This window comes from Chiroxiphia lanceolata, chromosome 2 (genome assembly GCF_009829145.1).
Source record: "Chiroxiphia lanceolata isolate bChiLan1 chromosome 2, bChiLan1.pri, whole genome shotgun sequence".
NCBI classification, from domain to species: domain Eukaryota; kingdom Metazoa; phylum Chordata; class Aves; order Passeriformes; family Pipridae; genus Chiroxiphia; species Chiroxiphia lanceolata.
Window position 1 is genome coordinate 99,290,725 of NC_045638.1, and position 27,091 is coordinate 99,317,815.

General features: G+C 42.4%; 1 protein-coding gene across 2 annotated transcripts; it reads left to right on the top strand.

The window, feature by feature from the left end:
* Positions 1–4,667: 4,667 nt before the first annotated feature.
* On the top strand, positions 4,668–25,659 carry TMEM45A (transmembrane protein 45A). Of its 2 annotated transcripts, XR_004355043.1 has the most exons (7): positions 4,668–4,765; positions 16,349–16,558; positions 18,735–18,947; positions 19,438–19,622; positions 20,873–20,934; positions 21,789–21,934; positions 23,424–25,659. XR_004355043.1 is itself a non-coding variant. In XM_032677844.1 (6 exons), the coding sequence occupies exons 2-6, from the start codon at positions 16,369–16,371 to the stop codon at positions 23,515–23,517; spliced, it is 828 nt and encodes a 275-aa protein (XP_032533735.1). In that variant the 5' UTR covers positions 4,668–4,765; positions 16,349–16,368; the 3' UTR covers positions 23,518–25,659. The 2 variants fall into 2 exon arrangements, 1 of the variants encoding a protein (XP_032533735.1); XM_032677844.1 differs by lacking the exon at positions 20,873–20,934.
* Positions 25,660–27,091: the final 1,432 nt, after the last annotated feature.

Here is a 27,091-nt window from a genome sequence, read left to right on the forward strand (position 1 = left end):
ACTGCAAACAACAACAACATAGTTAATAATTATTAACATTAATAAAATTTAAAATGTCATTTATAATTGTCCTAGTTAGAACAGCTGGGACCAGCTCATCACTGTGTGGGTGTGACGCAAAACTGTGTATTCTATACCATTCCATGCCATTTCCCAGAAACTGTTAACAATAAACCATTTACAGCAGCTGCCCAGAGCACGCCTGACCCCTCAGGCTATAAGCTGGGTGTTAAGAGGCCTGTGAGATAGGAGGGTGCTCCTGTCCTCATACCCATTGTGGAACTCCCTGCCCTGAGGGAGGTACTGGGCATTCCTGCCTGAACCTGAGGATATATAATCTTGGGGTCTTGGGACTTCGGTACCACTCGTGGGATCCAGAGAAGGACCAGAATTTGGACTGGACTGCGACCACCACTCTCAACCAGACTGAGACCACCACCCTTGACTGGACTGCAATCACCACCCTTGACTGGACTGCAACCAGCACTCTCACCAAAAGGTTTTCCCTCTCCTTTTACCTTTTGGACTCAGGGGGGCCCAATGAACACCACTGTGTTCATGCCCCAGGGTGCTGGGTTATACATCTGGGTTTTGTGGGTTAAAACCAATTGTTTGTCTGTGTAATTGTATTTATCGTATTATTTTTATTAAATTGTTATTCTGACTTATAATCTCTTTTGAGTTGGATTCATTTTCCCCTGCTGGTTTACCTTTAAACCAGCACAATAATGTAACTACTTTTTTCCCCCCTGATGACAGGATTAGGCCTAGAAGCATTTTTAAACTTGCGTTTAAAACTTGCGTCTTCTAAGTCCATCCAAGAGCAAATATCCCCTAACAGCACTCCAAAAAATGGACTGTCATAAGGTGGGTATTTTTATTCAAATTCACTTTTTATTTATTTTGGTGTTACAAGTTGTATTAAAAACAGAATGTCAATGTTTGTTTTTCCTCAAGTCGTAGCCAATGCATGTATTTGATCCTCATTCAACTGTTGCATGAACTTTGCAAGGCCAGAATTATTTGTTTAACTTTCTGGGCACTCTGTCCAGAAAGCAATTATTTATCAGTGTCAGCCACACTTCTATGATACGTTTAATAGAATCATGGAATGGTTTAGGTTGGAAGGGACCTCAAAAGTCATCTAGTTCCAACCCCCTTGCCATGGGCAGGGATGTCACTCAGTAGATCAGGTTGCTCAGTACCCCATGAAACTTGGCCTTGAACACTTCCAGGGTTGTTGCATCCACAGCCTCTCTGGGCAACCTGTTGCAGTGTTTCATCACCCTTTGAGTAAAGAATTTCTTCCTAAAATCTAATCTAAATCTGCCCTCTTTCAGTTTAAAGCCATTGGTCTTTGCCCTGTCACTATCTGCCTGTATAAAAAGTCCCTTTTCCTCCTTTTTCTAAGCCCTAGGTACTGGAAGATGCTATAAGGTCTCCCCAGAGCCTTCTCTTCTCCAGGCTGAACAACCCCAGCTCTCACAGTCTGTCTTCATAGGAGAAGTTCTCCTTTCTTCAGATCATCTTTGTGGCACTCCTCTGGACCCTCTCTAACAGGTCCACATCTTTCCTGTGCTGAGAACCCCAGACTTGGATGTAGTACTCCAGGTGAGGTCTCACGAGGGCAGAGTAGAGGGGGAGAGTCACCTCCCTTGACCTGCTGCTCACCCCTCTTTTGATGCAGCCCAGGAGGTGTGCTTGGTTTTCTGGGCTGCAGCAAACACTGTTGGCTCATGTCCAGCTTTTCATTGATGAGAACACCCAAGTCCTTCTCCACAGGGCTGCTATCCATGACTTCTCCCAGTCTGTACTCATGTTTGGGATTGCTCTGACTCAGGTGCAACACCTTGCACTTGGCCTTTTTTCAAATAAGAACCTCATAAAGTTCTTGTGGGCCCACTTCTCAAGCTTGTCAAGGTCCCTCTGGATGACATCCCGTTCTTCAGGTGTCTCAACTGCACTGCTCAGCTTTGTGTCCTCTGCAAACTTGCTGAGAGTGTGTTCCATCTCACTGAGTCATTGATGAAGATATTGAAAAGCACTGGTCCCAAGAGAGAGCCCTGAGGGTCACCACTTGTCACCAGCCTCCACCTGGTCGTAGAGTCATTGAGTACAAGTCACTGGCTGTGTCCATCCAGCCAATTCCTTATCCACTGAATCATCTATCCACCAAATCCATGTCTCTCCAATTTGGAGATAAGGATGTCGTGTGTGTGTGTGTGTGTGTGAGTGAGAGAGAGACCTTATTGAAGGCCTTACAGAAGTCTAGATAGATGACATCTGTCAGTCTCCCCTTATTGACCATTGTCATCACTCCATCATAGAAGGCCCCCAGGCAGGTCAGGACCAATTTGCCCTTAATGAAGCCAGGCTGGTTGCCTCAGATCAGCTCCTCATCTTCTGTGTGCCTGAGCATATCTTTCAGGGGAATATGCTCCCTGATCTTCTCAGACACAGAGGTCAGGTTCACTGGACTGTAGTTCCTCAAATCTTCCTTTCAAGGCAAAGATGTGTGACTACTGGCAAATGGCAAAGTACAAAGATGTTGCTGTCAGTGTCTGGTATCTCTGATCACTAACGAAGTAAAAGAACTAAATGCAATGTAATAGACCCATGGGGCTTGGAGCTACAGACATTTGACCATGTAATGTTTAATTCAGGTAACTCCTGGGGAAAACAGTTCAAGCACTACCTGCAGATTCATCTCACAGCATTTAGGCTTAGCCATGAAAAGATATTTTAATGCCTTGCTTCATGTGCAATGCTCAATATCAGCATTGAACAATCAAACAAATGCTTTATTTGGATGCTCTGTTACTCCAGCTAGAGAAGGGCTCAATTGCCCGCCCGTGTGTCAAGCATGTACCCTAAATTTGGAAGAGGTGTGGTGAATTAATTTCCTAACTAACTTTGGAATAAGGTAAAAAGAGGAAGATGAAAATGAAGGAACGTCTGAACTTGACTGAATGTGGTGGTAGTCTTGGACTCTTGTTGATCTTGGGTAAAAAACTGCTAAAGATGCTTTGTTATTTCTGTAGTCCCTAGTAGTTTTATAGAATATTCTATGCACACAGTTCTCTGTGGTTACTTTAATGCACACTGCAATAGCCCTCACGGAAGTGCAGAACCCCTGCAGGGTTTTGGGGATTCTAATTGGAGTTTTTTACATTGGCAACACCGATATTTACTTAGAATGACTTTTAAGCCATCTTAAGTGTGGGTGGAAATGAGAAATCCCAGGAAGCGATTGTCTCCACTGCCAAGATAAACGTATCAAACCAGTGGTAAATAGAGGTAATTACAATTGTCAGTATCACTTAGTGATTTAGCTCAGTCTAGCTGAAAACTCTTCTGGAAGAGAAGGATATCCATTATGTAGGAATTAATGTCTTGATGTGAGATGCAGTCTGCCATTGAAAAAAAAAATGCAAGTCACTCAAGACCAGGAAAGGGGAGCAGCTGCCATAGAGGCTGGGTTTCTGAAACAATGTTTACAGAGAGGTGGTCCTTCTGGAAAATACTAATTGCCTTTTTCTCTGTACTCATTACGTCAACCAACCTGCAAAGGCATCTCCTTGCCAGAGGCTGAGGGGTATTTGCTGGAGTGTTGTTTATGTGATAGTGAACGTGTCACTTTATACTAAAGAGCAGCCATGGATGGAGCTGTGTGAGAAGGTGAGAGTGAAAAAGTTGTAATCTTTACATGGAGTTGATTTCATCCACAAGTTTCCCAAAGAAAGAAAGCTTTTGGGTCATCAAAAGCAGAAATCTTAAATTAGGGGACTTGAAGGGGATGGCTCAGAATTCAGTCCAAGTTATGACTGGCTACTGGGGAGAGCTGCACTTTGGCTTGGCTATTCCAACAATCACAAGGGAGGTTGGCAACACAAGACCTTGATGCTGACGGGTGGAAAGGGTCAGGGGGCTTCCGGTATAGTTAAACAGAGCTTCAAAACCCGATTATCACAACTTCCTGGCAAATACCTCAGAGGAGGATTTTTCCGTATTAGAGGCTTTCATTGGTGTTGTCTGCTGGCTATTGTAAAGGAGGTGTTGCAGGGTAAGATGCCTTTTGTTATGTTGTGAATGATCCAGTAATGTCTGTTAACACCGTTTACTGCAGGATGACATTTGCAAATAAAACCGTGTTTTCATCCTTAAAATTTTATTTTTAGACATTCTTCTTTTGGATTCAGGGCTGTGCCATACATTCCTGCCAAATTACAGGAACTAGAGCCATGGGTGCTCATTTTCGTGGAGAAAACCGTGTGTGTGTGTGTAAATAAAAAAAGGCCCCTGTTTTATGAAGGGATCAAAGGAGGGTTTGTATGTCAGAAAGTCTCTCTACTTTTCCTACTTCTCCTACGTTTCCCCTCCTGCCTGGGCTAGCTGGAGCCACTACCCCCGGCCAGCCCCGCGCCAGCCCTACCCGCTCCCGGCCGCTTTTCCTGGAAAGCGGGGCATGATGGGGGGGGTGGGCAGCGCAGGATCCCGCGGAAGCCTCGCTTTTCCCGAGCCCCTTTTATTTGGCTCTGCTCTGGGTCCTTCCCGGCCAGGCGGGGAGGAAACCGCCCGCCCCCCGCGGGGCCGCCAGGGGAACATCTGGGCGGCCGCGCCTCAAACATCTGGAGCGGCCGCGGCGCATCTCCCGGCGGCCGCAGCTGGAGGGTCCCGGCGCCGAGGGGCTGCCCGGGCCGGCAGCGGAACCCCAGGGAGGAGAGGGCGCGGGAAAGCGGAGGAAGGGGCTGCTGGGGCGGCACAGGTAAGGGCAGCCCGGCGCTCCGTGTCCCCGGCTGCGGGAAGGGCCAGGGGCAAGGCAGGACGGGCGGCGGCGGGGCAGGGCTGGGGGGTGTCGGCTGTTCCCCGGTGAAAGGACAACTGCTCGATGTTTGCCTTAACTCGGTCCGCGGGGGGCACTCCTGAGGTAAAGAGCGCGGACGGGACTTTTCAATCAGCAATCGCTTTCGCGAGGGTTGCTGGTGTTAAAATGCGAGCGTGGCCCTTGCAGGCATCCGGAGTATTTTACCCCATGAGCAAGAGGTTTTGCAGCCGAGGTTCTGTATCGTTGAACAAAGGGGGAGATGAAGTGTTCGGTTTAGTTTTAAGTTTCTTGCGTGATTTTTTTTCCTCTCCCTTCCTCTTGGGTGTCTCAAATGGAGATGTATATCCAAACTTGAATTTCCAGGCAAAATCAAGAGAATTTAAATGTAACCATGACTACTTACTGTATGAGAAAAACCCTAAGATTATCTTGGCCTCTTTATTCTATTTCAAAACAGAATAACCCTCAGAAAAACACTTTCCATCCCCTCATATTTTCCATTTTGTTTCAATTTTCCAACAATAAATCATATTCTACTCTCCTAATAACACTTAAGACTTGATACGGTATCAAAAAATAATCATCTTTTTGATAAGGGACTTTCTGAAGAGTTTAGGAACTGAAGTACTTAAGACCAAAGTATTTATGCTTCTTCCATTTTAAACTTGAGTAGTTGAAAATTACTATGCGTTTACGTATTTAGGACTTGTGATTTCTCCGGTATATATAACATTGTTTGCATCACCTTATATTGCTGTTTCTGTAGACCTCTTTAGATTATGGCATATGTTGTACTGTAAGTCACTGTAACTACTTTGTAAAAGGAATGTATTCAATATCCATTTTAGATGCAAATTTGTCATGAACTCTGGAATTACCTTTCAGAATTTTGCTCAGATGTCTTTTGCTGCGTTTCAGGGTTGCCTATGATGCTTATGTGGGTTTTCCTGTATTTTTCTCTTTACAAATGGAGCTGGGCAAACCAAACAGATTTCTCTCAGTTGTGGAGAGTGTGGGTAGAACTAACTGCTGGAGAAGAAAACTCAAATGAACCTTGAGGAGTGGCTGGAATAATTATGCCTGTGTTTAGGCAAACTGCTGTTTACTCTTTTCTTGCACACAAATCCGCCTGGAAAGATCATTTTAGTCAGTACTACAAATGGCCAGTGCAGCAGCACAAAAATGGGCCCCTTGTTTTCAGTTTGAAGACATACATGAACCAAGATTTCTCAGTGTCAAAACTCCTGTCAGCTGACTCCTGCTCTATTTCTTAGATGTGACCAAAGATGCCCATGCAACTTGAAGTTGGCAGTAGTAGTAATTTTAATCATCTCTTTTAAGCTCCTAAACTCAGGAATTACAAATAATTCAACACTGGTTTTGAAATATCTTAGTTTTAAGCAGGGTGCCACTCTACTGTGGCTGTTCAGTCCTATCATGCAGCATGAGCCAGACCTTCGGTCGTAGCACTGCTTTTTGCTCCAGGAAGTAAAGAGAAGAGTATCGCCTCTTCCAATCCATTTGTGCCTAAATTAGGCCTGCTGCAACATTTTAATGCTATCCAAGCAAAAATTCCTAAAACTTCTGCTCCACATGACCTTGCACTTGAGACATTTCTAAGATAGACGGTGTAGTGTCTGTAACACCACTGGTTTTGGGAGGGGACACAGCCCCTTGCTGCATCTGCTGGTCTGATTGAATTTGAAAGCTCTTACTCCATAGCATTAGTCTTGCTCCCTCTGTTAATTATGTTGTTGGAGGGTTGCAGGAACTGAAGCTGCTGCTGCTGTAGCCTTGCATCATGGAAGACTCCAGCTTCTGCTAGTGTTGTATTAGCAGGAGCTGATTCCAACTTAGTATGAGGTGATCCCATGAAAAGGAGCTATACCTGTTTCTTGGATGCATTTTGTTTCTTCTGGCTGGGCTAAGTCAGCCAGCCATTTCTCCCAGCTAGTATCAGTGTTACAGATTGCCTTGCCAATGCTTCCATTTATTCATTAGTGTTTCTCTTTTTATTTTTTTTTTTCTGATCCACACAGCTTTCTGCTGTAGATAATGTGTTTCCCTCAACCTATAGTTGGTAGAGGCAGTGTGTTTGGTCACCCTTAGGCAGTAATGTCAGGCACCCTGATCTTGATAGAAAAGGCTGCAGAAAAACTTCAGGGTGCGAAAGCAAGTTGGCCAAGGCAAAGCTTTAGGTGCAAATTGCACCTACTCTGTTGCATGGTTTTGTGGAAATTACTGACAAGAAAGCTTTTTATATTTTTTTCTTCTTGTCACAGCACAATGTTGCAAGCCTCAAGCACTCATATAATTTGTTAGAGCATCCAAATCCATGAGATTTAAACGTTTATTTTCAGTCACTTTGTTTGCCCTGAGACTCATACTACTTAACTGTACTCCACAGACAGACAGGATGGTTGAAGGTTATGAATCAGTTAATGGAATAACTTCAGAAAGCAGAGATTCAAGAACGAGTGGCTGGATCTCGTTCAGACTCAGCAGCACAGAGTCCCACTACAAGAAATATTCGGGACACATATGCCCCTGGTTTCCAGTCTTCTCTCTTGCAGGGGGCAGGAGAAGGGAAGTTCAGGTCTTTCAAGTGTCATCTGCTTGTTGCCCAAGTATGAGCTGTTATGAGTGTCACATTGGCTAATGGAGCCTATTTGTAATTTTTCAGTAAGAAAAATGAGTCCTTCCTATGAACAGCATCAAAGACTTATTAATGCTCTTGTGTTTGTTGAGATGAGCTCCCTTCCCATTTTTGTTGACTTGAGACTGTCCTTAAGATGAAAGCTTAGTAATATGCACAGCACAGTCTGACACTTCTGCTTACCTTATTTTGTTAGTGTTTGGTGATTCTTTAAAACAAGAATCTTTGTAATATTCCAGTTTCTCATTCAAAGGCTTCAGTCACTGTGATATCTGGTACATAATGAAGAGAAATCTTAATGCCTTTTCTCCACAGTCACTGGCACTTACATTAGGAGAACAACCCATGAAACCAAAGAATTATAAATTATATTGAGGTTGGCAAACCTTGTCCTTTATTCCTGAAGACCTATCCTGCTCCAAGCACAGCATTAATCATGTTTTTCTTTTATATCTGGCTTCCTTGCTGGTGAAAAGCACCATTTAAGACCACCCAAACATTAAGTTTTCTCAGTAGACTTCCCCTCTTTTTTTTTGGTTGCCATCTTCTTGTCTTCAATAAGTATTTGGAAACATAAATAGCAATTGATTTGGAAACATAAATAGCAATTGCAGCAACTTCTTACAGTCTGTAAAGAGCTCTGTAGGTGTCAAATGTAGAATCTTTCACAGCCTAAGTGGTCATTAGGATTTATTACAAATATTTTCCATAGTCTAGTGGTCCTGTCAGCTTTGCTGTCTTATGCAATCATTCCACTGAAACCTCAATTGTATTGTTCAAATGCTGTAGGAGGAGGTCTATAAAAGGGATGCCAATAGAAACCAAACCATGTTTTATTTCATTTCCTCTCCAGAGCAGGGCTTTGATGTCTAAATCATCAGTTGATATATCAAACTTTTGCTCTCTTGACATTTTCCGAGTCTAGGAAGCCTTTCCTCTGCTAGGAAGCAGAAAACATGTAAGTGAACACAACTGGAATGACAAAAGAGGAGCCAGGGATTACACCCTATAAAAGTAGGGTTTGTGGTGTATCCGTGGAGCAGTCTTCCTAATGGCAGTGTGACCTGTGCTTTACCATGGAACTTCAGGAATACCTAGGGTTCTGCAGAGGTTGTTCGTTGAAGTGACTCCGAATGTTTTAAAGATGATGAGTGATCCTCCCTCACTGCTCTGCCCTGGTGAGGCCACATCTGCAGTGCTGTGTCCAGTTCTGGGCTCTGCAGATTAAGAAGGGGAAGGAACTACTGAAGAGGGTCCAGCAGAGGGCTACAGTGAAGATTAGTAGACTGAAGCATCTCTCTTACGAGGAAAAGCTGAGGGAGTTGGGCCTGTATAGCCTGGAGAAGAGACAACTGAAAAGTGATCCCATCAATATGTACAAATATCTTAAGGGCCAGTGTCAAGAGGATGAGGCCAGACTCTTCTCAGTGCTGCCCAGCAACAGGACAAGGGACAATGGACACAAAATGAAACACAGGAAGTTCCATCTGAATGTGAGGAAAATTTCTTTACTGTGCAGGTGGCAGGGGACAGGAACAGGCTGCCCAAAGAGGTTGTGGTGTCCCCTTCTCTGGAGGTATTCAAAACCTGCCTGGACATGATCCTGTGTAACATGCTCTAGGGGAACCTCCTTTAACAGGGGGCTTAGACTAGATGACCTCCAGAGGTCTCTTTCAACCCTAACCATTCTGTGATTTCATGATTTTGTGATTCTGTGACAAAAGAAATTGTCTTTAGAAAGAGAGCAGGTATAGGAATTTAACCAGCTGGCACAATTTAGGTTAAAATCAGGAAGCACTAAGAGCTTCAGCTAAGCCCAGTGCTCGTTGGACTGGAAAGGGGAGACAGTCTCAGATGTTAGTGAAGAGCTCCCACAGCACTGCAGTGGAATGTCACAGCACGTCCTTCCTCATGACGTCTGTCCAGCAGTGCTCTGCCACTGCCACACACAATCAAAGACTTGTTTGATTCTGTTGGGTTGGGAGGAGCCCTGCATCAGTAGCACCTCACTTGGAGGACTGCAGTGACCCTCTGTGGGGAAGGAAACTGCCCCTGTGAATGGGGGACAGGTGGAAGGTCACCCCACAGGAGGCACCGCACTGTGAGCAGGGAAATGACTGTGGTGGCTGAAGCCAAACATACTCCCACAGGAGGTAGCACTCTCATACCTGCAACAGTTTACTCACATACCCATACTATTTTATCCTTTATTTCAGGCAGTGCTAGGAAATACCAGGGTTTATGGCCAATAAAGAAACTATGAAACTTTCATGGGAAAAAATGACTCTTTTATGTATGCCATGCAATTACAAGATTTATTTTTTGTGTGTCTATGTTTTTTGAACTTGTGGTGATCTGAATAAAAGACTCCAATTTGGCAGTCCTGGAGACCAAAAATTTCATATCCACAGACTAGCAGCTGCTCAAATATCAAGAGCCAATGGTAAGATTATTATGTAGTGTTTTTGTCCCTGGATAACCCCTAGAGATAGCCTGCTCAGCTATGGGAGCAGGAACAGAATGAGCAGATGCACAGAGAATGGGGAAGAAAGCCAGAAAACTGAGGGTCATGAGAGATGAAAAACATAGTGAGGAGCACTCAGAAGGCTGACAAGGACAAGTATCTGGGAAGGAAGAGTCTCTGACAGATGCAAGACACTGAAAAAAATAGAGTAGTTCAAGCTGTGGGCCCACACTTCTCACTGTGAGAGATTGTGTCTTGGAGTCTACCCTTTTTAAGGGCAGCAAATGGATTTCTGGTCATTACCTCTTTGGGATTTTTGGTTTTCATCCCTGTCTTCTAGGCCTGAAGATTCTATCAAGGGTTGAATTCTTCTCTTACAGGCTTCAGAGACACCTATTCATGAGATTTTTTTTTTTTTTTACTGAAAATCTTTATCTCCCGCATCCTTAAGCCAAAAATATCAAGGCTGTACTGTTATTTTTTAGCATTTCAAGAAGTCTTGTGTCCTGCTTTCATTAGTATACACAATACTTTGTTCCACTTTAATTCTAAAGGAGCTACAGGTGCCAGCTGAGTATTTCCTTAACACTAGAGCAGTGATCTCATCTGTAAACATGGGGCTGTAATTGCTGAAATGCTTTTAGTTATGATATGAAATCAGTACTGCATTTAGTGAACAAAGGAGTTACAGCAGAGAGTCTTTCAGATCCCCATGGCTGTTTGTGATGTTTACAATATAACGGCTGCAGGATAAAAGTCACTTGTCTCTTGAATAGGTATTTAACTGCAAGTAGGAAACTTTGGTACTGAATTAAGCTTGTCTGTGACTTTCTTTGTCTTAGATGCATTTCAGCTTTGCTGGTTTCCATTTTTTGGTACAAGCTGTATGATCACAGCTTGTGCACTGATTAGAAAATGCCTACAGATGTTTTTCCTGCTCTTATCTGGGTGCATCATTCTCACTGATACCACCATCCATTCCGGTGGCTGATATGGATAAATAAACATTTCATATCACGTATTATAAACTCCCAGTCACTGTTTCCTAATCTAGCATACGGAAGAAAAAATTGCTAATGTTTCATCTTTGGGTTTAACTTTTGTTGTTAGATGGTTCTGTAGCAGAAATGAGAGTATTGCAGCGGAGTGAATTTGTGTCTTCATAACTTGTGTCATTTCTGGAAAAAGATCCACATTTCAGTTTGATAGTCCTGGGTAACATCCCCAGGGCTTGATAGACACAGGAAATTGCCTGGCATACTCCTGTAGCAGGAAAATGTGCAGGGAAAGGAAGCTGCCTGCTGCAGGGCAAGTTTTGGATCAGCTTGTGTCCTCATCCCTTACAGGTTGTGCTGCCTAAACCCCTGGCTGTTCTTTAAAGGGAAAAGGGGATAAAAGGGAAATTAATCTAGTTCTTCCAGGAGCAATTGAGAAGCCTCCTGAGTAACCAGGTGGTATATCCAGTTTCTCCATACCACTCGCAAGTCTTGCCTTAGTCTGCACAAGAGTGGTCTTAAGAGATCAGGAATCAAACCGGCAAATGTTATGAAACATCCCTCCCGAAAAAGTCAGAAGATGTTTAAATCAACCATCTAAGTCTATTTCTTGCCAGCCTTTCATGGTTCTGATGGTGTGAGGTAATTTTCAGGCTAAAAAGGCAGCTCTTAATAGCCATGAAAATGCACACCTTTTATTGAATGCTCACTTGGAAACTGCCTTTGCTCATCCCCCTTTTGCCAGTGGAATCCCATGTTACCTACTGACCTCAAGGAGTAGCCTGAACAGAGGGATGAATATGCCAGGTAAAAAAGCATTACAGCTACATTGGGAATTTGTTTGCAATTGTCAACAGCCTGTATTGGCTTGGCAAATTTTGAGTGTAAAAACACTTTTGCAATACCATGCAGCTTTCTAAGCACTGGGAAAGCCTGAATCACGCAGAGCTGTCTGTGATTATTGCAAGAAAAACTACACTTGGAGTTTTCACACATGAAAAAAACCATCTCACATTCACAGGTAGCTGTAAAATATTCTTGCTCTTTATTCCAATCAGCTGCAGAAACATTGACTAGTACTTAAAATTTATAAACTACCTCAACAATTGAGTTTATTGCCATAATTGTGCCTAATTACTTTGTCTCCAGTTTCCCTGTGACCACGGGCCCCTAAGCAGAGGTTCCAGGAAGGGGTCCTGGGTGAGGCTGGTTGGGGCAATTCAAGCCCATGGGTGCCCTTGAAGTCTGACAGCAGCCTCCTTTCCTGGCGTGCCCCACACTCTCCTGAGAGCAGGGTTTCAAGGGGTACTTTCTGTGAGAAGCCTGAATCAGGCTGGAACAAATGCCTTGTCTGGTTCCTGGGCATGCTCCCTGGAGTTGCAGCCCTGCTGGTTGGCAGAGGGGGGGCTTCCCCCAGCTAGACTCCAAAATTTGCTTTGCCAGAGTCCAAACTTTGCTGATGCCCTGGCTGCTGCGACCCCATGACCGCTTGTCGGTAGTGATGGAAGGGTCCTGAGTGGTGAGACTTGAGGGTGGAGACAGGAGAAGCCTGCAGGGATTCTGGGGGTGAACACAGCAGGTGACAGTGATGATTTCATCAGCAGTGGTCAAGGAGTCTGTGTACTTTGGCTGGAAAGCCAAACTCTGCCATCCGATATGAGGGCTGTGGCCAGGTGACGCCAGCTGCCTGCATGCCTTTTGTAGGCATCAGTACCCTCGGCTTTGACTGGCAGGGTTAGGAACAGGATTTGGACAGGGCTGAGGTTGGGGAAGCAGGTCACCAGCTGCAGGGATGCATGTGCCTGAATGGCTTTGGGGCCAAGCCTCATGGCACCCAACTGTAGGGCAACCTCGGGAATTTTTTTGGTCTCTCTGTGTCCTCCTCTCCTTTCACCTCCCACTGCTCCTCTACCTCCCATCTCCCAGATTAACCTCCTGATCCCACAGTGATCCTTCTGCTGAGGCATTTCTGCTTAACCTCACCATGTTCTCAGTGTCATACTAAGCCTCCAAATCATGCAATATCCCCCAGCTTACTTACCGGCAGAACTCAGTCACATCAAAACTGGGTGGTGGCAGGTGACTTCTAGGCTCACCAAAATAAACTCTTGGGCCTGAAAAGAGAAAATGCATGAATTGGGAAATATAATTGATTTGAGGCAACTTCTGTCATGAAGTTTTCAAGTTTATTAAGGATTTAAAGTGTAAGTTGTATAACTCCTATAAACCAACTGTGTTGAGATGGAGCGTTCCAAAGGTCTGACGCAACAGCTGGCTGGCAGATCTGATGTGTGTCCTTCTAGAGAAATCCTACAAATAATCTCCAACATCTTTCAATGAACTCAAACTGAAGTTTACAGTTTCTAAAGCTAATGATATGTGATTGTATGGCTTATAGCAAAAATCAACATTTCTGGTTCTGTTTTGTTTATATTGGATGTGCAGCAACAGTAGTTGCTGTATCAATCTGTTCCTTTTCATCTTTTCCCTTATTTTGAAAGGCAAAAAATAGTTTAAAAAGAGTATCTTGATAGTTTACCCAGATTTAGTACAGTAAAATCCTCCATTGATTAAAGGTAACCTAGGTGTGAATTTACAGATTGAGAATTACTTTTGAAGTTTTGTATACCATGCACTACAAATGACATCAACACACTGTTTTTCATTTCACTCTTACTGCAGCTGTACTCTCCTAGAGGGAAGCTTTTCATAGGTTTAATTTACATTTTTAATCCAGTATCTTGCTTTGATATGGGGTACAGGGTACACTGTTCCATTTGGAGTGCTCTGTACCTGTGGTGAATAATAAAATCTCTAATGAATAAAATCTTTCTAATGAATGGTGTTTCGTGAAATCAGACATGTAGTGAGGAAAGGCCACTCTCCACTCCTCCCCTCTTCCTTTCATTCAAAGAAGAGAAAAAACCAATGTGTCTGAAAAGACAGCAATGCCTTTCAGCACATTTTAAAAGAACCAGAAATTAAGATTTGAAAAGCAAAAGAAGTACTTTAAAGGTTAAAGCAAAGTTTAGGCCCCTATCTAAAACTGTTAGTACTGCCCTTTATTGAGGCAAACAATGGTGCAGTGAGTACTGGCAGTGATGTGTGAGCTGCTTAGACTCTTTGAACTAAAGATGTTTTAAAATGAAGTACCTCTTCTTTGAGATAGCAGGGGCTGGGTCTAACCTATGGGTCTGAGCCCCCGACCTCACCACTGAGAGCCTGACTCTGCTGTAGGCTGCTACAGTGTGAGCAGTGCTTTCCCCAGCTGCAAATAAAACACACAGGTGTCAACTTAGAGGAACTTTAAGAGTGGTAGGGGAGGCAGAGGAGGCAGAGAAAGGCTCTGCCAACCCTTGGCTGCCATCTCCTTCTCCTGCCCTGCCCAGCCCACCCTGGGCTGGGATCAGAGATGCTCAGCTCACAAGCAGGATGATTTGGTACCACTAACATTTGCTCAACCCCAGGGAGGTTTAGAGCTTAATTCAGCATTTTGTGTTTGGAGATGGGGGTGGTCACCATCACCCTGGTTCCTGGGATCCCCATGCTGAGAGCTGCCACCACTGGGTGTACTGGGTCTGCCACCACTTGCTCCTCCTCATGGCCTCTGCTGCTCTGACCTGAGGGGTTGGCTGGATGCCCAGTGAGCCAAAATCCCCCACGGCAGCTCTAGGCACAGCATCTTTGCTTTTCTTCTTGACAGGAGACAAATGACATGCTGAAGCCCTTCCCCATACAGCAGAAATCCCAAATGGGAGTCCTTTATGTTTCATTCTTAAACACGTTCCTCATGCTCCCTTTGGCTGCTCCACAACTGGCAGGTGCTGCTTTCCTGAGCTCAGGGCACGCTCTCCTTCCAGGCTTCCATACACAGATGCCAACACTGGAAATATCCATGAGGCAACCAGTATCATGGTTCTCTTTATGTGTACTTGTCCAGTGCTTTGCTAGAAATTAGCTAAGCAGAGTTTTATCCAGGGAAAACTTTTAAAGCTCACCTCTCCCCCTCTGAAGCCCTTACAGTGGGAGAGATCAGCTCTGGAAGAGGAGGGGACAGTCAGGGGGCATAGGACCCTCTTCAGCATTCCTGTTTAAATCACAGCCTGCCTCATCCTATCCTTGTTTTTTTTTCTTCTACTTCGTGGCTATATAGGTCACCTCTCCTCATGCAGTTCAAATAGTTTTATGGCAGCTCCACGACCTGGACATGTGGAAAAGTTTCTCTTCCTAAAGAAATGAAAATAAAATTAATGCTTTCAGTGGAATTTAGCCTCCAGAAATAGGGGAGGGCTCATGCTACGTGACTAGACAGCATTACGTGAACCAGACACAAGTACTCCGTGGCCCACAAGCCACAGTTTAAAACTTCTTATGCAGAGCTGACCATAGGAAATAGTTATGAAAAAGAAAAATATACCAGAGCCTCCATGTTCCATTCTTAACCAGATGTCTCCAGTGCAGTGTGGCGTTTAAATTTTTAGGTCAGCAACAGTAATAACAGGAAGGACAGACAGGCAATCCTTCTAAAGTGGTTATTCTTGATTGTTACCCATGCAGAGATTTAGTGTCCCTTTGGGCCATGATGCACAACAACATATTTTATAATAACTTAAAGAAAAATTGCCATTTAATGTTAGAAGAATCATTTTAATTTTAATTAATAAATTATTTTAATAATTTTAATTAAGAAGTTATTTGTTCAACTATCCTAAAAGTTGGGATGGGGACCAGAATTACTAGTTTTTATTAATGGCACTTCTTTTAAAGGACCAGATAATCCTGACCAACTAATAACCTTACCATTCAGTGCACTTTATGTACTCAATAATATGTATCCAGTAGTGGGTACATAATTTGCCTATCCAAATATTCGTAATTACTTGATGTTTGTAAATCAAAACGAGGCAACTAGATTAAAATACAAAATACAATTTACTAGTTAATAAATACCAATCAGAAGTGTATACAATTAATTTTTCCTTCAGTCAGGTATTGTCTTGGTTTCCCTTTGTGGAGGAAAAAAACATAAAACCCTCTCTAAGGGTGAAAGGACCAGATAGTGAATATTTGTGTTCTCTCCTTCGCTAGTACAACTTCAACAGCAAGACATGGTGTGCTATGGCTTTTTCTACCCTTAACTTGCTGACTGCCAGCTCTGCATTTCAGGTCAGCTACTCTGCAGTTGGGTCTCTGAGTCTTGTTCTGCAAAGCTATGAAACTGGGGAGACTGGCTGGCTGGGTGTTTTGAACAGCCAGGGAAGATAAGTGCACACATTTATTTTTAAATAAAGTGTGAGTACTTCATTCAGTGACACTTTTTTGATCTATGCAAGGAGGTACTTTAAAATTATAACCCACGGAATTCTCTCACTATTCCCATAATTGGTGTGCATTTGTTTCTCCTTCAGGTGTTGCCTAGCAGAAAAACATGGGCAATTTCAAAGGGCATGCCCTCCCTGGAAGCTTTTTTCTTCTTTTTGGCTTATGGTGGTCCGTGAAGTATCCACTGAAGTACGCCTGTCGAAAAAACAAGAACGCTTGCTACCTTGGCTCCAGGGCAGGATTTCAGCGCCTGGAGTTTGTTGAGGGGATCATCAAAGCCGTCTTTGCCCTCATTGGTAAGTAAGGAGAACTCAGGGCAGACAACAAAGAAGTTGTGCTTTTTAACACTTTTTTCTTTAGATTTTGTTCTCTGATAAAACAGATCTCATTGCGTTTTGGTATTTTGTCCTTTAAGCGCTGCGGAGTGGTGGGGCTGCTGCTATTAATAACACAATTATGTCTTTAACATAGTTTCCATCCCTGGTGCTCTTATGGAGCTTCTTTGAGGCCTCCTGACTGCTTCACAGGTGGTCCATCTCAGTGCTCATATGCTGTTCACTACTTCAGGGAAGGAGATAAGATATTTAGGCAAGGGGCTCTCACGTGCAGACTGGGAGCACCAGACTGTGAGGGTGTGGCTTTTCTGTTTTGAATCCAGTCATCTCAGATGGTGACTCAGTGTCCAATGAGTTATTGATAAATTATGTAAATTAGCAGATGATTTTTCATTAATGTCATTCAAAAGTGAAAACATTCACAAAGAAAGACGGAGCTCCAGATTTTATTGCTACAGGAGTGTGGCAATGAGTTGTGGTGTGTGTGGGGGAGCTGTTTCTCCTTCTGTTTTGTTCAGGCCTGGGTACAAACCCACAGGGATGGTTGTAAGAGCTGTGCAGCTGACTGGAAGTGCCTAGTCCTTCTTCACATTCCAGCAGGCTGTATGTTAGCAACTTACTTTTAGAGAGTAAGTAAGTTAAACAACAGGGGACCTGGGGAGCTCAGCACCTGTGGCTGTCAAGTTGAAAAATATATTTAAGTATTTTTATACTTTTATATTCTATTTATCTACTCTTCTTTAGATGCTTAGAGTTGCCTGATATCTAATCAAGGTGCAGGCTGTGACAAAATCTTGTTCTTGCTTTTCCTTCCCCTCTGGGAGTTGAATCATTTAAGATACATAAGCACTGAAGGGATGTTGTGTCTACAGTATAAATTTTGATTTGCGTTAAAAAATGATAAAAATCTAAATACTAACATTCATTTTGAGGTGGGAGTGTGGACATCTTTTCTACAAATTTCCCAGTCTGTGTCTAGACTGGGCAGCTAAAACATTCATCTCGTAGTTTTATTTTCTCTCTGAAACAAAAAGCTATTAATTTAACATATGGTAATTTCACCTCTAATAAAAAATGTGGACAAGAACACTTGGCAAAGATAAACAGTGAAGGCAGCAGAAGGAGTAAAACCTGCTGTTTCCATGTTAGGAAAACTTGAAATAAAGGTGGAAAAACACTGCATTTGCTCTGCATTTGCTCTGCATCGTATTTACCTATACAGCAGGATGCTGGCCCATGCTTTATAAACAATATAATTAGCTTTAATGTTTTAAAAACATAACAAATTTTACATCCTTTGTAAACTTCATGGATCATATAAAGGATCTAAAAGCAGCTTTCCACTTGCTGGAGTACTGCAGCTGGTTAGCAAGACACCGAGGGGCCGAGGTAAGGGAGAGAGAGAGTAAAGCAGTGACTCAAATATTAACTCAGTGTACATTATCACAGGACCTTTAATAACTGTGCACGGTGGAGGGGTTTCCCTTTATGGCTTTAGAGGAAAAATCCCCTTTGAATTAAGTGTCTGAACTCTGTCATCCCGCATGTGGCAGGGCACTGATATGGTAATCTTCCTTTTGGAGACTTTAGCATGTGTTATATTTGAACCATTGGGAAAGGCAGCTGAAAAATTCAGCCAGAGGACCTCTACAATAGCAATTGTTTAAAAGAAGAAAAAGCAGCACAGAATAGTTGTTTTCATTTTCACTGCTGAAAACTGTGAGATGCTAATAGTTCCATCAGGAGCAGAGCTGAAGTCTGGTTTCCTCTGACTTTCTCCCCTGCAGATTATGTGATGCTTAATATATTGTTGAGCTCACTCTGTTGTTTTTCCCTTAGCAAAGCAGCTTATTTCATCTCTCCTCCATCCACTGCCTATTTTCCTGAAAATTAATATAAAATTAGTATCTTTGAGGCCTCTGTGCACCTGAATTGGGACAACATGTTAAAATTTTGTTGGGAATGGCTGAACTGGGCAGAAGAGAGCAAAACATAGCAATCACCCAGAACAACCAGACTAACCCCAAAATTTAGTGGCATTATGCTGTATGAGGATACATTGTTTGTATAAAGACTTATCATCAGTCTATATCTTAAGCACCAGCACAAATGGTTGTATTTCTTGTTTCATGCACAGGAATGGTGGCTGAGCAGTTTGTTCCTGATGGACCTCATCTGAAGTTGTATAACTATGAGAAAAAGCACTGGGATCACTTGATGAACTGGCAACATGCCACCATGTACCTCTTCTATGGCATTTCGGGGTTGGTTGACATCGTGGCGCATGGGACCAATGCACTGCCAGCAGCCATGGACAGGATGATGCTTTCCTTAGCAGTCTTTATTGAAGGTCAGTTTACCTCTCCCTGCAGAGATGGGCGTGAATCTTGTGGATGGGTATTGGTCTTTGGTCTGGGAATCTCAAACCCACCTTAGAGAATGAACCTACAGGAGCTGGGTGTACAACTCCCTGAAACACTTAAAAGAGACCAAAATAGGTCAGTCTTGGCCCTCCTTAGACTGCTGAGGGTTTATCTGCACTGCAGCCCAGATCATGATCCCACACTGTAAAGGTGTATCTGTGCTTTCCTAACTGGCTCAGACAGTAACAGAAATGTTATGAAAATAGCAGTACAAGCGTGTTTCAGGTAAGTGCTCGATAGCTCAGGCACATGCTTCAGTGTGTGTACTGGCATGGGGCACAACTTGTTAGCTAAAGCAATGTGAGTGGAGGTTATGCTGGCATAAAAGAGATGCCAAAGTTCCACTGTTTTCTAAAAGCAGATGCAGGGAGATTACAAGGGAAGAAAAGATCTTAAACTGATCACAATTTATTCCAGGTTTTCTCTTCTGCTACCATCTTCACGGGAGAGCCATGCTGGATGTTCATGTTCATCAGTTACTGCTGTTTGCTATCTTTGGAGCTGCTGCCTGCATATTTTTGGAAGTTTTCTTCCGTGGCAGTATTGTGCTAGAAATGCTCCGTACAAGCCTCTGCATATTACAAGGCAGCTGGTTCTGGCAGGTAGGTCACTTTTCTGCCTTAGGAATTTCTTCCTCACCAAAATTAGTCATTTAACCCTTTGCAGATGTTTCACAGGTAATATATATTGCCTTTTAAACACAGACCTCAAAAGACTTATCACACAATGCAGTCTTAATGTTCCTTTAAAGAGATAAAAGTATTTCTCATATCCATTTTACAGAAGAAGAAGAAGAAACCCTTTTATTTCTAGTGCCTTTTATTTGAATCAATAAAAAAGCTAAAGTGATTTTCTTGAGCAGTCCCTCACTACAGTCATTAACATGATGTAGTTATCTCTGATCCCTTTAACATCCTATTCCAGATTGGCCAGCCAAATGGCAGTGATTTTAGAGCATGGAAATACATGCTGTTCTTTACAAAGAGAGTCTCCACTGTCAGGTGCTGGAGCAGTGAGTAGATGCCCCTGAGTACTGAACAGGTCAGGCAAAGGCCTCGTTGACGTTGCCTGGCTCAAAAGGTACTTAAGCTACCGACCCACATTAAGACACTGGGGGATAGAAAGCCTCTTGTTTTTCTGGTGCTCTGGGAACTGAGCAGAAAAAACAACAGCCAAAACTTTGATATTTCGGGGATGTGGCTCCTGAAAGGACTCTTCAAAATGTGTCTTCCATGCCCTCACTTCCTTGTGATTCTATTCAACTAATACATATCGACCCTTTCTTTGCTATAAGAACAAGAGAGAGATTCAATGAATTGCTGAGACAATTTTTTCTTTTAACAATGTTCTTGTAACAAAGAAATAGGAGCACTAGTGCTGATGTGTGTTTCATCTTATAGTGGAGAACTGAGGTCACTCCAATGGTTTTTCTTTCCAGCATGTCTAGACTGGCTTCCCTTTTTTATATGCTGGCCAGACATGATGAATAAAATCGTTTGCTGTTCCTTAGGAGAACTGGACATTCAGCACCAAATCAAATATTTAAATGCTTGCTCTGGCAAGAAAACAGACCTTTGAGTAGGTTGTATTTTTCTGTAAGTGAACTCAAGAATGTGGTGCTGCAGCACTTGCTGTTTTATTTCTTGTTTGTAAACTTTTCTTTGGTGATTTAAGAAGCTTTGCATAAGAGGAATAGATGCAACCATTTATTCTTTGTTGTCTGCCTAGTCTAATTTTAGAACAGATTATTTCTTTAGCTCTAGAGACAATGGGGGTTTTGTTTCAAAGTAAAAAAATTGAAGAACTAAAAATACAAGAGATTTAAGTGTGGCTTTTTTCACACCCACATCAGACTTCAACCATCTGTGTGACTGAAAACCACACACTGGCTGCAGCATGGGATATTTGTAAAAGGTAAAGGGACTTTCTTTCTGCATCATCAACACCCTCATTCATTGAATTCTCTTCATGGAAATGCAAAATCCACTCCCCTCCTCCTTCCTCTCCTCTTCCTAGCTTCTAAATTCTCAACTAAACTGCTGAGTGATGACTTTGAAGAGTATTAGGCAGTACTGGTGCTTGTGCTGCAGACCACTGTGTAGCCATAGGATTAATAGTTTCCCCATCTTATTCACGAATCAGAATTTGATCTTTCCCAGCTCTGAATGAAAAAATCAGCTATGTATTTCACACAGAAATACAAGAACTTATAGTCTTGGATGAGGAAGCTCCATTTTTATGTAATTTCAAACCTGACTTTTTCCCTGGAGAGCCCAGGAGGAATAGACTTGTGGCTCGCCTTTATTTATTCATTCATTATTCATCTTCTCGACCACATAACACATTCCCAGATACTGTTGGGAAGAACTGAATCAGTGCAAGTGGCTGGGCAGGTTTTCTGGTTGGTGAAGTGCTTGCAGTTCAGAGCACACATAGCTGAGCACCAGCCCCTCTCCTTACAGTACATAATTGTGATTTCTGCAGGGGGAGTCGTTGGGCAGGGTCCTTAATTTTCCGGGCAAGAGCAGTGGGTCTCTGGGACTGGCTCTGCATCTTCAAAGGCGTTTCTGCACAGAACTGTGTAAAGTGATCCATTGCATCTGAGAGTGACTGAGAGTGATTAAAAAACTGTTTTTAATAATAAACACAGAAATAAGCAGCACTATAAGAAAATTAAATATCTGCCTTGTGATGGGTAGCATAAAGCGTGATATGGCATAGAATACACATCAAATCACATGTGCTAAATATCTTTTATTTTATTACAGATTGGCTTTGTGCTTTATCCTCCAAATGGGAGCCCAGAGTGGAATCAGACAGATCATACTAATATGATGTTCTTGACCATGTGCTATTGCTGGCATTATGCCTTTGCTTTTCTTATACTTGCAGTGAATTACACAATTGTCAGCTGGTAAGTTACTTGAAACACTAAAACTTTGGTGACCTGTCTATTTAGTCTAGCAGGAGCTTTATTTTAGAAAAGTTTTACTGACAAATCAAAAGGTTTCTACACAGAAATTAATTGTCTTGCAAGGTAAAATAAAAATAGATATTACTAATCAATGAAAACCACATGAATCATTGCTTCAGAAGAAAGGAGGAAAACATTCCTGTGCTCTGACAGCATAATACTTCTCACATAAAACGAGCTCTAACAGTCTTTCACATTTGTAAGTGCTTACAAAGTTAGGAGAGACTTCTTTTTCCTGCAGCATCTTTTCTCTCGGTGCTCATCTCTACTAATTTCAAATGGCTTAGTCAGCAGGCTTCATGACTTAACTTTGAAGATTATTATATATGATTCCTTGCTTAAAATTTCCTGTGATCAGACCTGATTTCTTTTCACTAGCCAGTTTCAACACCTAATGTCTAAAGTTAGCCCTTTTCCTTGCCACCCAACTGCAGTGTTAATTTGTCTGTAAAAATGAGCCTGATTCTGCCATGAGGTCATCAGAAAATGGGATCACCTTCTGCCCACAGGACCTTACCAAGCCTTTGCCTGCACTGTCTTAACATGCTTCTCACCCCTTACTTTTACCCCTACCATCCTAATAACCCTATTTAGTCATGCTTTGGCCATATGTAGGTCTTGCAGAATTGCTTTGCACTGAGGTGCCAGTTCTTTTTGGACCTCAGTCCGAAAGGCACTGACAGTCAAGGCTGGGTAACTGGTTTGCTGTGTAAAGAATGGCAGTTGTTGAGAAAGTGGCAGCAATCCTACATCCCTTCTGATGCTGGGAACAGTGGCTGCTGCAGCACCAGATGAGGCCTCAGATGAGATTGGTCACGCTGAGCAGAGTTCCCCTCCAAGGGTAGGTTAGCCAGACTCACTCTTTCTCACAGCTTTATAGTATTCTACTGAGTGAACACATCTACTGGTCTTGTGCCTGCACAGCACCAAACTTTCTAGATGGTACACTGAGGTTTGCTTAAGGTGCTCTTAGGTGCACAGGAACAAGCTCTTACCAGCAGTACAGTCAGGTGGTATCATTAAAGACAACACTTACTAATCATAGAATGATTTGGAAGGGACCTTAAAGATCATCTAGTTCAAACTCCCCTGCCATGGGCAGGAACACCTTGCACTAGACCAGGTTGCTCAAAGCCCAATCCAACCTGGCCTTGAATGCCGTGTAAATGCTTGCATTGTATAGTAGTCACTCGTATCAGCATAAAGGTATCTACAACCAAGGCCTATGGTTAAATTCTACCCGGATTCTGCTTGAAGTCACTGTTTCCTCTTTAGGATGTCTTCCACCGTGGACCACTACAAATCTTTATAAATCCATCATCCTAACTCGCTAGTGAGATGCAAGAGTTAAACACGTTTTTGTCATGTAAAAATGGTCAGATGAGCATTTGTGTTATTACTGACAACTTTTTGTTGTTGTTGTTTCCAGGGCAGTTCGTTCTAAGGTTAAACGGTCCCAATCCATGGAAATGGGTTTACTGAAAACGTGTGAACGAGATCATGAGTCAGAAGACGAAATTTAGTATGAATATGGCTTGACTACCTTACCCGCTCAACTATTAGGCTGATAACCTCATTTTTACATTTTTTTGCCATCTTATTCATTCATTACTACAACTTGCTATGCAATTATCATTCCCCTATGATGTCTACATCTACACAGTTACACCTTTATTTTTGAAGGGTAAGCTTGGTATCAATTTGCAGTGGTTGCACTAGTACCTTGCTTATTACATGCTTCAAAGAAAATCCAACTAATATTAGACTGACTTGGAGTGTATGAGGTGGCACAATGAAGTCTGCATGTTGCCTTATTAAAAGCTAAGCAAAATGTTTTTCAGCTACCACTGAACATACTTCTAAGTTTCCATAAGTAGGGTGTTCAAATATGCATGTTTATTGCCCTGCAAGTAACTGTGCATAAATAACTGTGCAGACCTGGAAAACAAGATAAAACCCCCAGAATCTTCCATTTGCCTTATGTCTCTGCTTGGGGTTTTATGTTAAACAGAAAAAACTTCTCGCTGCGAACCCATTCACGGTTCCTTGAAGAATGTGTAATGTGTTCACTCCTACAGACATACTACCAAGATCAGTAGGAGGACCAAAGAGGTGTGTGATGATCAAGAGCCACTGCAGTTGTTCATTCTTATGCCTAGACAGTCCTGCATTTTTGCTATCATTTGACTTTGTAAGGCAGTGGAAGTAACTCTGTCTTCCCTTGGCTTCTGGAGCAACTTCTTTTCCAGAAAGGCTGAGAGATGTCCAGTCAGGCAGAAGGAAACTCTCTTTCCCAGAGTTGTTTCCTTTCTTTTGGTGAAATTTGGTGGTTTTCTGCAGGATTCAGAGCAGACATGTGACCCAGAACCTGGGTCAGGAGTGGATAATGCTGATCTGTGGGCAGGATAAGATGGTTTTGCATCCTTTTCCCTGTGTCACTCCTGCAGTCACCAGGCAGTCTGCACAGTGCTGCACAGTGAGCTGAGGGGGAAGGGGAGGCAGATGTTCCTTTCACAGAAGCTTCATGCCCAACTATCCACAGCAGCAAGTGAATGAAAAAATAATACTAGTTTTAATTGCATTTATTTTCTCCATTAAAACTGAGTCTCAATCTAGTGAAAAGCAGAGTGTTTGTCCCAGTGCTCCATGTCGCCTGGGATGCACTCCAACTTCAAGAAAAGAGAAATAACTGGCACATGGTAAAAGACATCAGAAAATGATGTTGTACAAAAGCACACTGCCTAAGGGGCACTCTTTCAAAGCATCACTCATCACTCTGACTCTAAATATGTCTTTTGAATGACTGGCATGGGCAACTTGTGGCACAGCTCTGTTTTCCAGAGGACTGATGTTGGATGCATGCTGGTGGCCATTTTGCATATCCATCAGCAGTAAGGTGGCCATGGTAAGGTGGTCGTGCCAGAAAACAGCCTCTCTCCTTCACAGCTCCTTCTAAAAATTTTATTTTGTGATTTTTTTCAGACACATGCTAGTGCAGGACAACAAATTGTGTTCAAATAGTGCCAGTTTGTCAGGTTTGGTGCTGCAAATGGGTGTTTCTTCTGTTGTTCAAATATTTCCACATGCTCTTAAGGGAATGCAGAGCTGGAATGTAGTAGATGAATGAGAGTTGTAGGATCTGGTCCCTCTGCTTTTTTGAGTTTTTCTCTTCTCTTTGCATTAGAGAAGGTGGCATTGAATTATAAAACTTGAAGAAATGCAAGGGAAAACAGATATTGAAGTCTCAAAGAAACAGGAGGCTCGTGAATTTAATCTATAATACTTAGAGTACATGCAAAGTGAGTGTCATAGTGGGGTTTTGTGCCTGATGTATTTATGGTGCCACAAAGGAAAGAAACACCCTATTTCAGGGTGGGTTTTTGCTACATAGGACACCTGACCCATTCTTCTCAATCCATGTTCAAAAGAGATTCCCAGGAACAGTGTGGGAGCTATTACAATGAAAAAGGTACAGCTTCCATCATTTCATTAGCAACAGATACTGTTTGAGTCGAATGAGGGAAGGGAAGTTTAACAAGTTTACAAACACCACTCAGAAAAAGGTAGCTGCTCTCAAGAAAATTTAAATTATTTTTAAATATTGGAACCTTTGAAAAACTATATGGTAGTTTTTAGTAGACAAGATGCACCTGTAATTTTATTTAAATAAAGTTGATTTATTCATGTAAGATGTCTGTCATGTTTTCAGGGGAAAAATATAACCATTTATGGCACAGGATGGGGTGGGATATACAGGTTACTCTCATAACCCACTCAGACATTTGAACAAGTTTCACCTGAATTCAAGAAAGGTCAGTATTACCTTGTCATTAGAAACCGTGATATTTGTTCTGTATTCTATAGATAAATACTTTATTCCTTGTAACTAAACATAGCTTGAACTAAGAGCAAATATGACAGCAAGGAATTTAAATCCTACGGGTTCATCACCCTTAAAACTGAGGCACTAGAAAACTTCAGTGTATCTGGTACCTTAATGCCCTCCTGCTACATGTTTGAGTTCTTCTGAACTACAGCAGTTGGAGTGGGAGTTACTGGTACAAAAACTGATGGAAGAAAACAGAAGAGTTTTTTATCCAAAAAGCCCTTTAGCATATACAGTAGTTGAAGCAAACCTGACTCCCAAGGACTGTGCAACAACAGCACATCTGTTAAAAGGGAGAAAGACAACTGGAAAACTGCTGGAAAATTTGTCCTTGTAATCTATTCTAGGTACAATATGTGCCTGCTCAAAATATGTGGGAGTAAAAAGCCTAATATTTGTCAAGTAAGTCATAACTTGTCCTCAGATGACTTTTTGGAACAGTAATTTCTATCTCTTTGCTAGGTATTTGTTGCAGTTCATGGATTTCTATATTTGATACACTTCTTAGAATGAAAATAATTTTAAAATGTAGTTGAAAAACATCATTATAAATACTACAGCATTAGTACTTTGCAATTTGGTTTGGAAAGAAAGCTCTCACATATAGACCACTACCATTTACTGACAAAATATTCTGCCAGAGATGGCACCTAAGAGGTCAATGCCACAGTAAGGGCATGAAATTGGAGCAGAAATGGTTACTTCTACATGCTGTAGTTACCAGCCTTGAGTCCCTGAGGGGAACAAAGAAGAAATAGAAAACAGACTGCAGTTCTATACAACTGAATAGCAATTAAGCACAAGAAATCACTCCCAGCACTCTAAGAGTATGGGAGGGGCAGTTGTGTTCATAGTATACAGCATTCCAGACTGCCTCCAGCGTTATTTGTCAGTGGCAAGGTTCTCAGGCACACGCTGGATTTTTATGGCTCCTGTGCATCAATCCCAGAAAGAGCAATGCCAATTTCCCGCTCTCAACAGGAATGACAGCAGGAGGGAAAGCTTGCATTGCTTTGCTGGAATTTTACTGGTTTGTGACTCTGACTCAGCCAGATGCAGTTGACACATAAGAAAAAGTCAGAGATGGTGTTTACTGCTGGCACAGCACTTTGTGCATGCCTGAAAACAAGAAAAAAAAAGGCAATAAGAAACATCTGGCTTTAATTAAGGCTTAAAAGAAATGGAGGAAAGCAGAAGAAGCATATCCAGTC

Bases quoted from the DNA above. Each gene is read 5' to 3' on its own strand.
- TMEM45A (XM_032677844.1), top strand. From the start codon at position 16,369: ATGGGCAATTTCAAAGGGCATGCCCTCCCTGGAAGCTTTTTTCTTCTT. The intron at 18,948-19,437 runs GTCAGTTTACCT...AATTTATTCCAG, and splicing joins CTTAGCAGTCTTTATTGAAG to GTTTTCTCTTCTGCTACCAT. The intron at 19,623-21,788 runs GTAGGTCACTTT...ATTTTATTACAG, and splicing joins AAGGCAGCTGGTTCTGGCAG to ATTGGCTTTGTGCTTTATCC.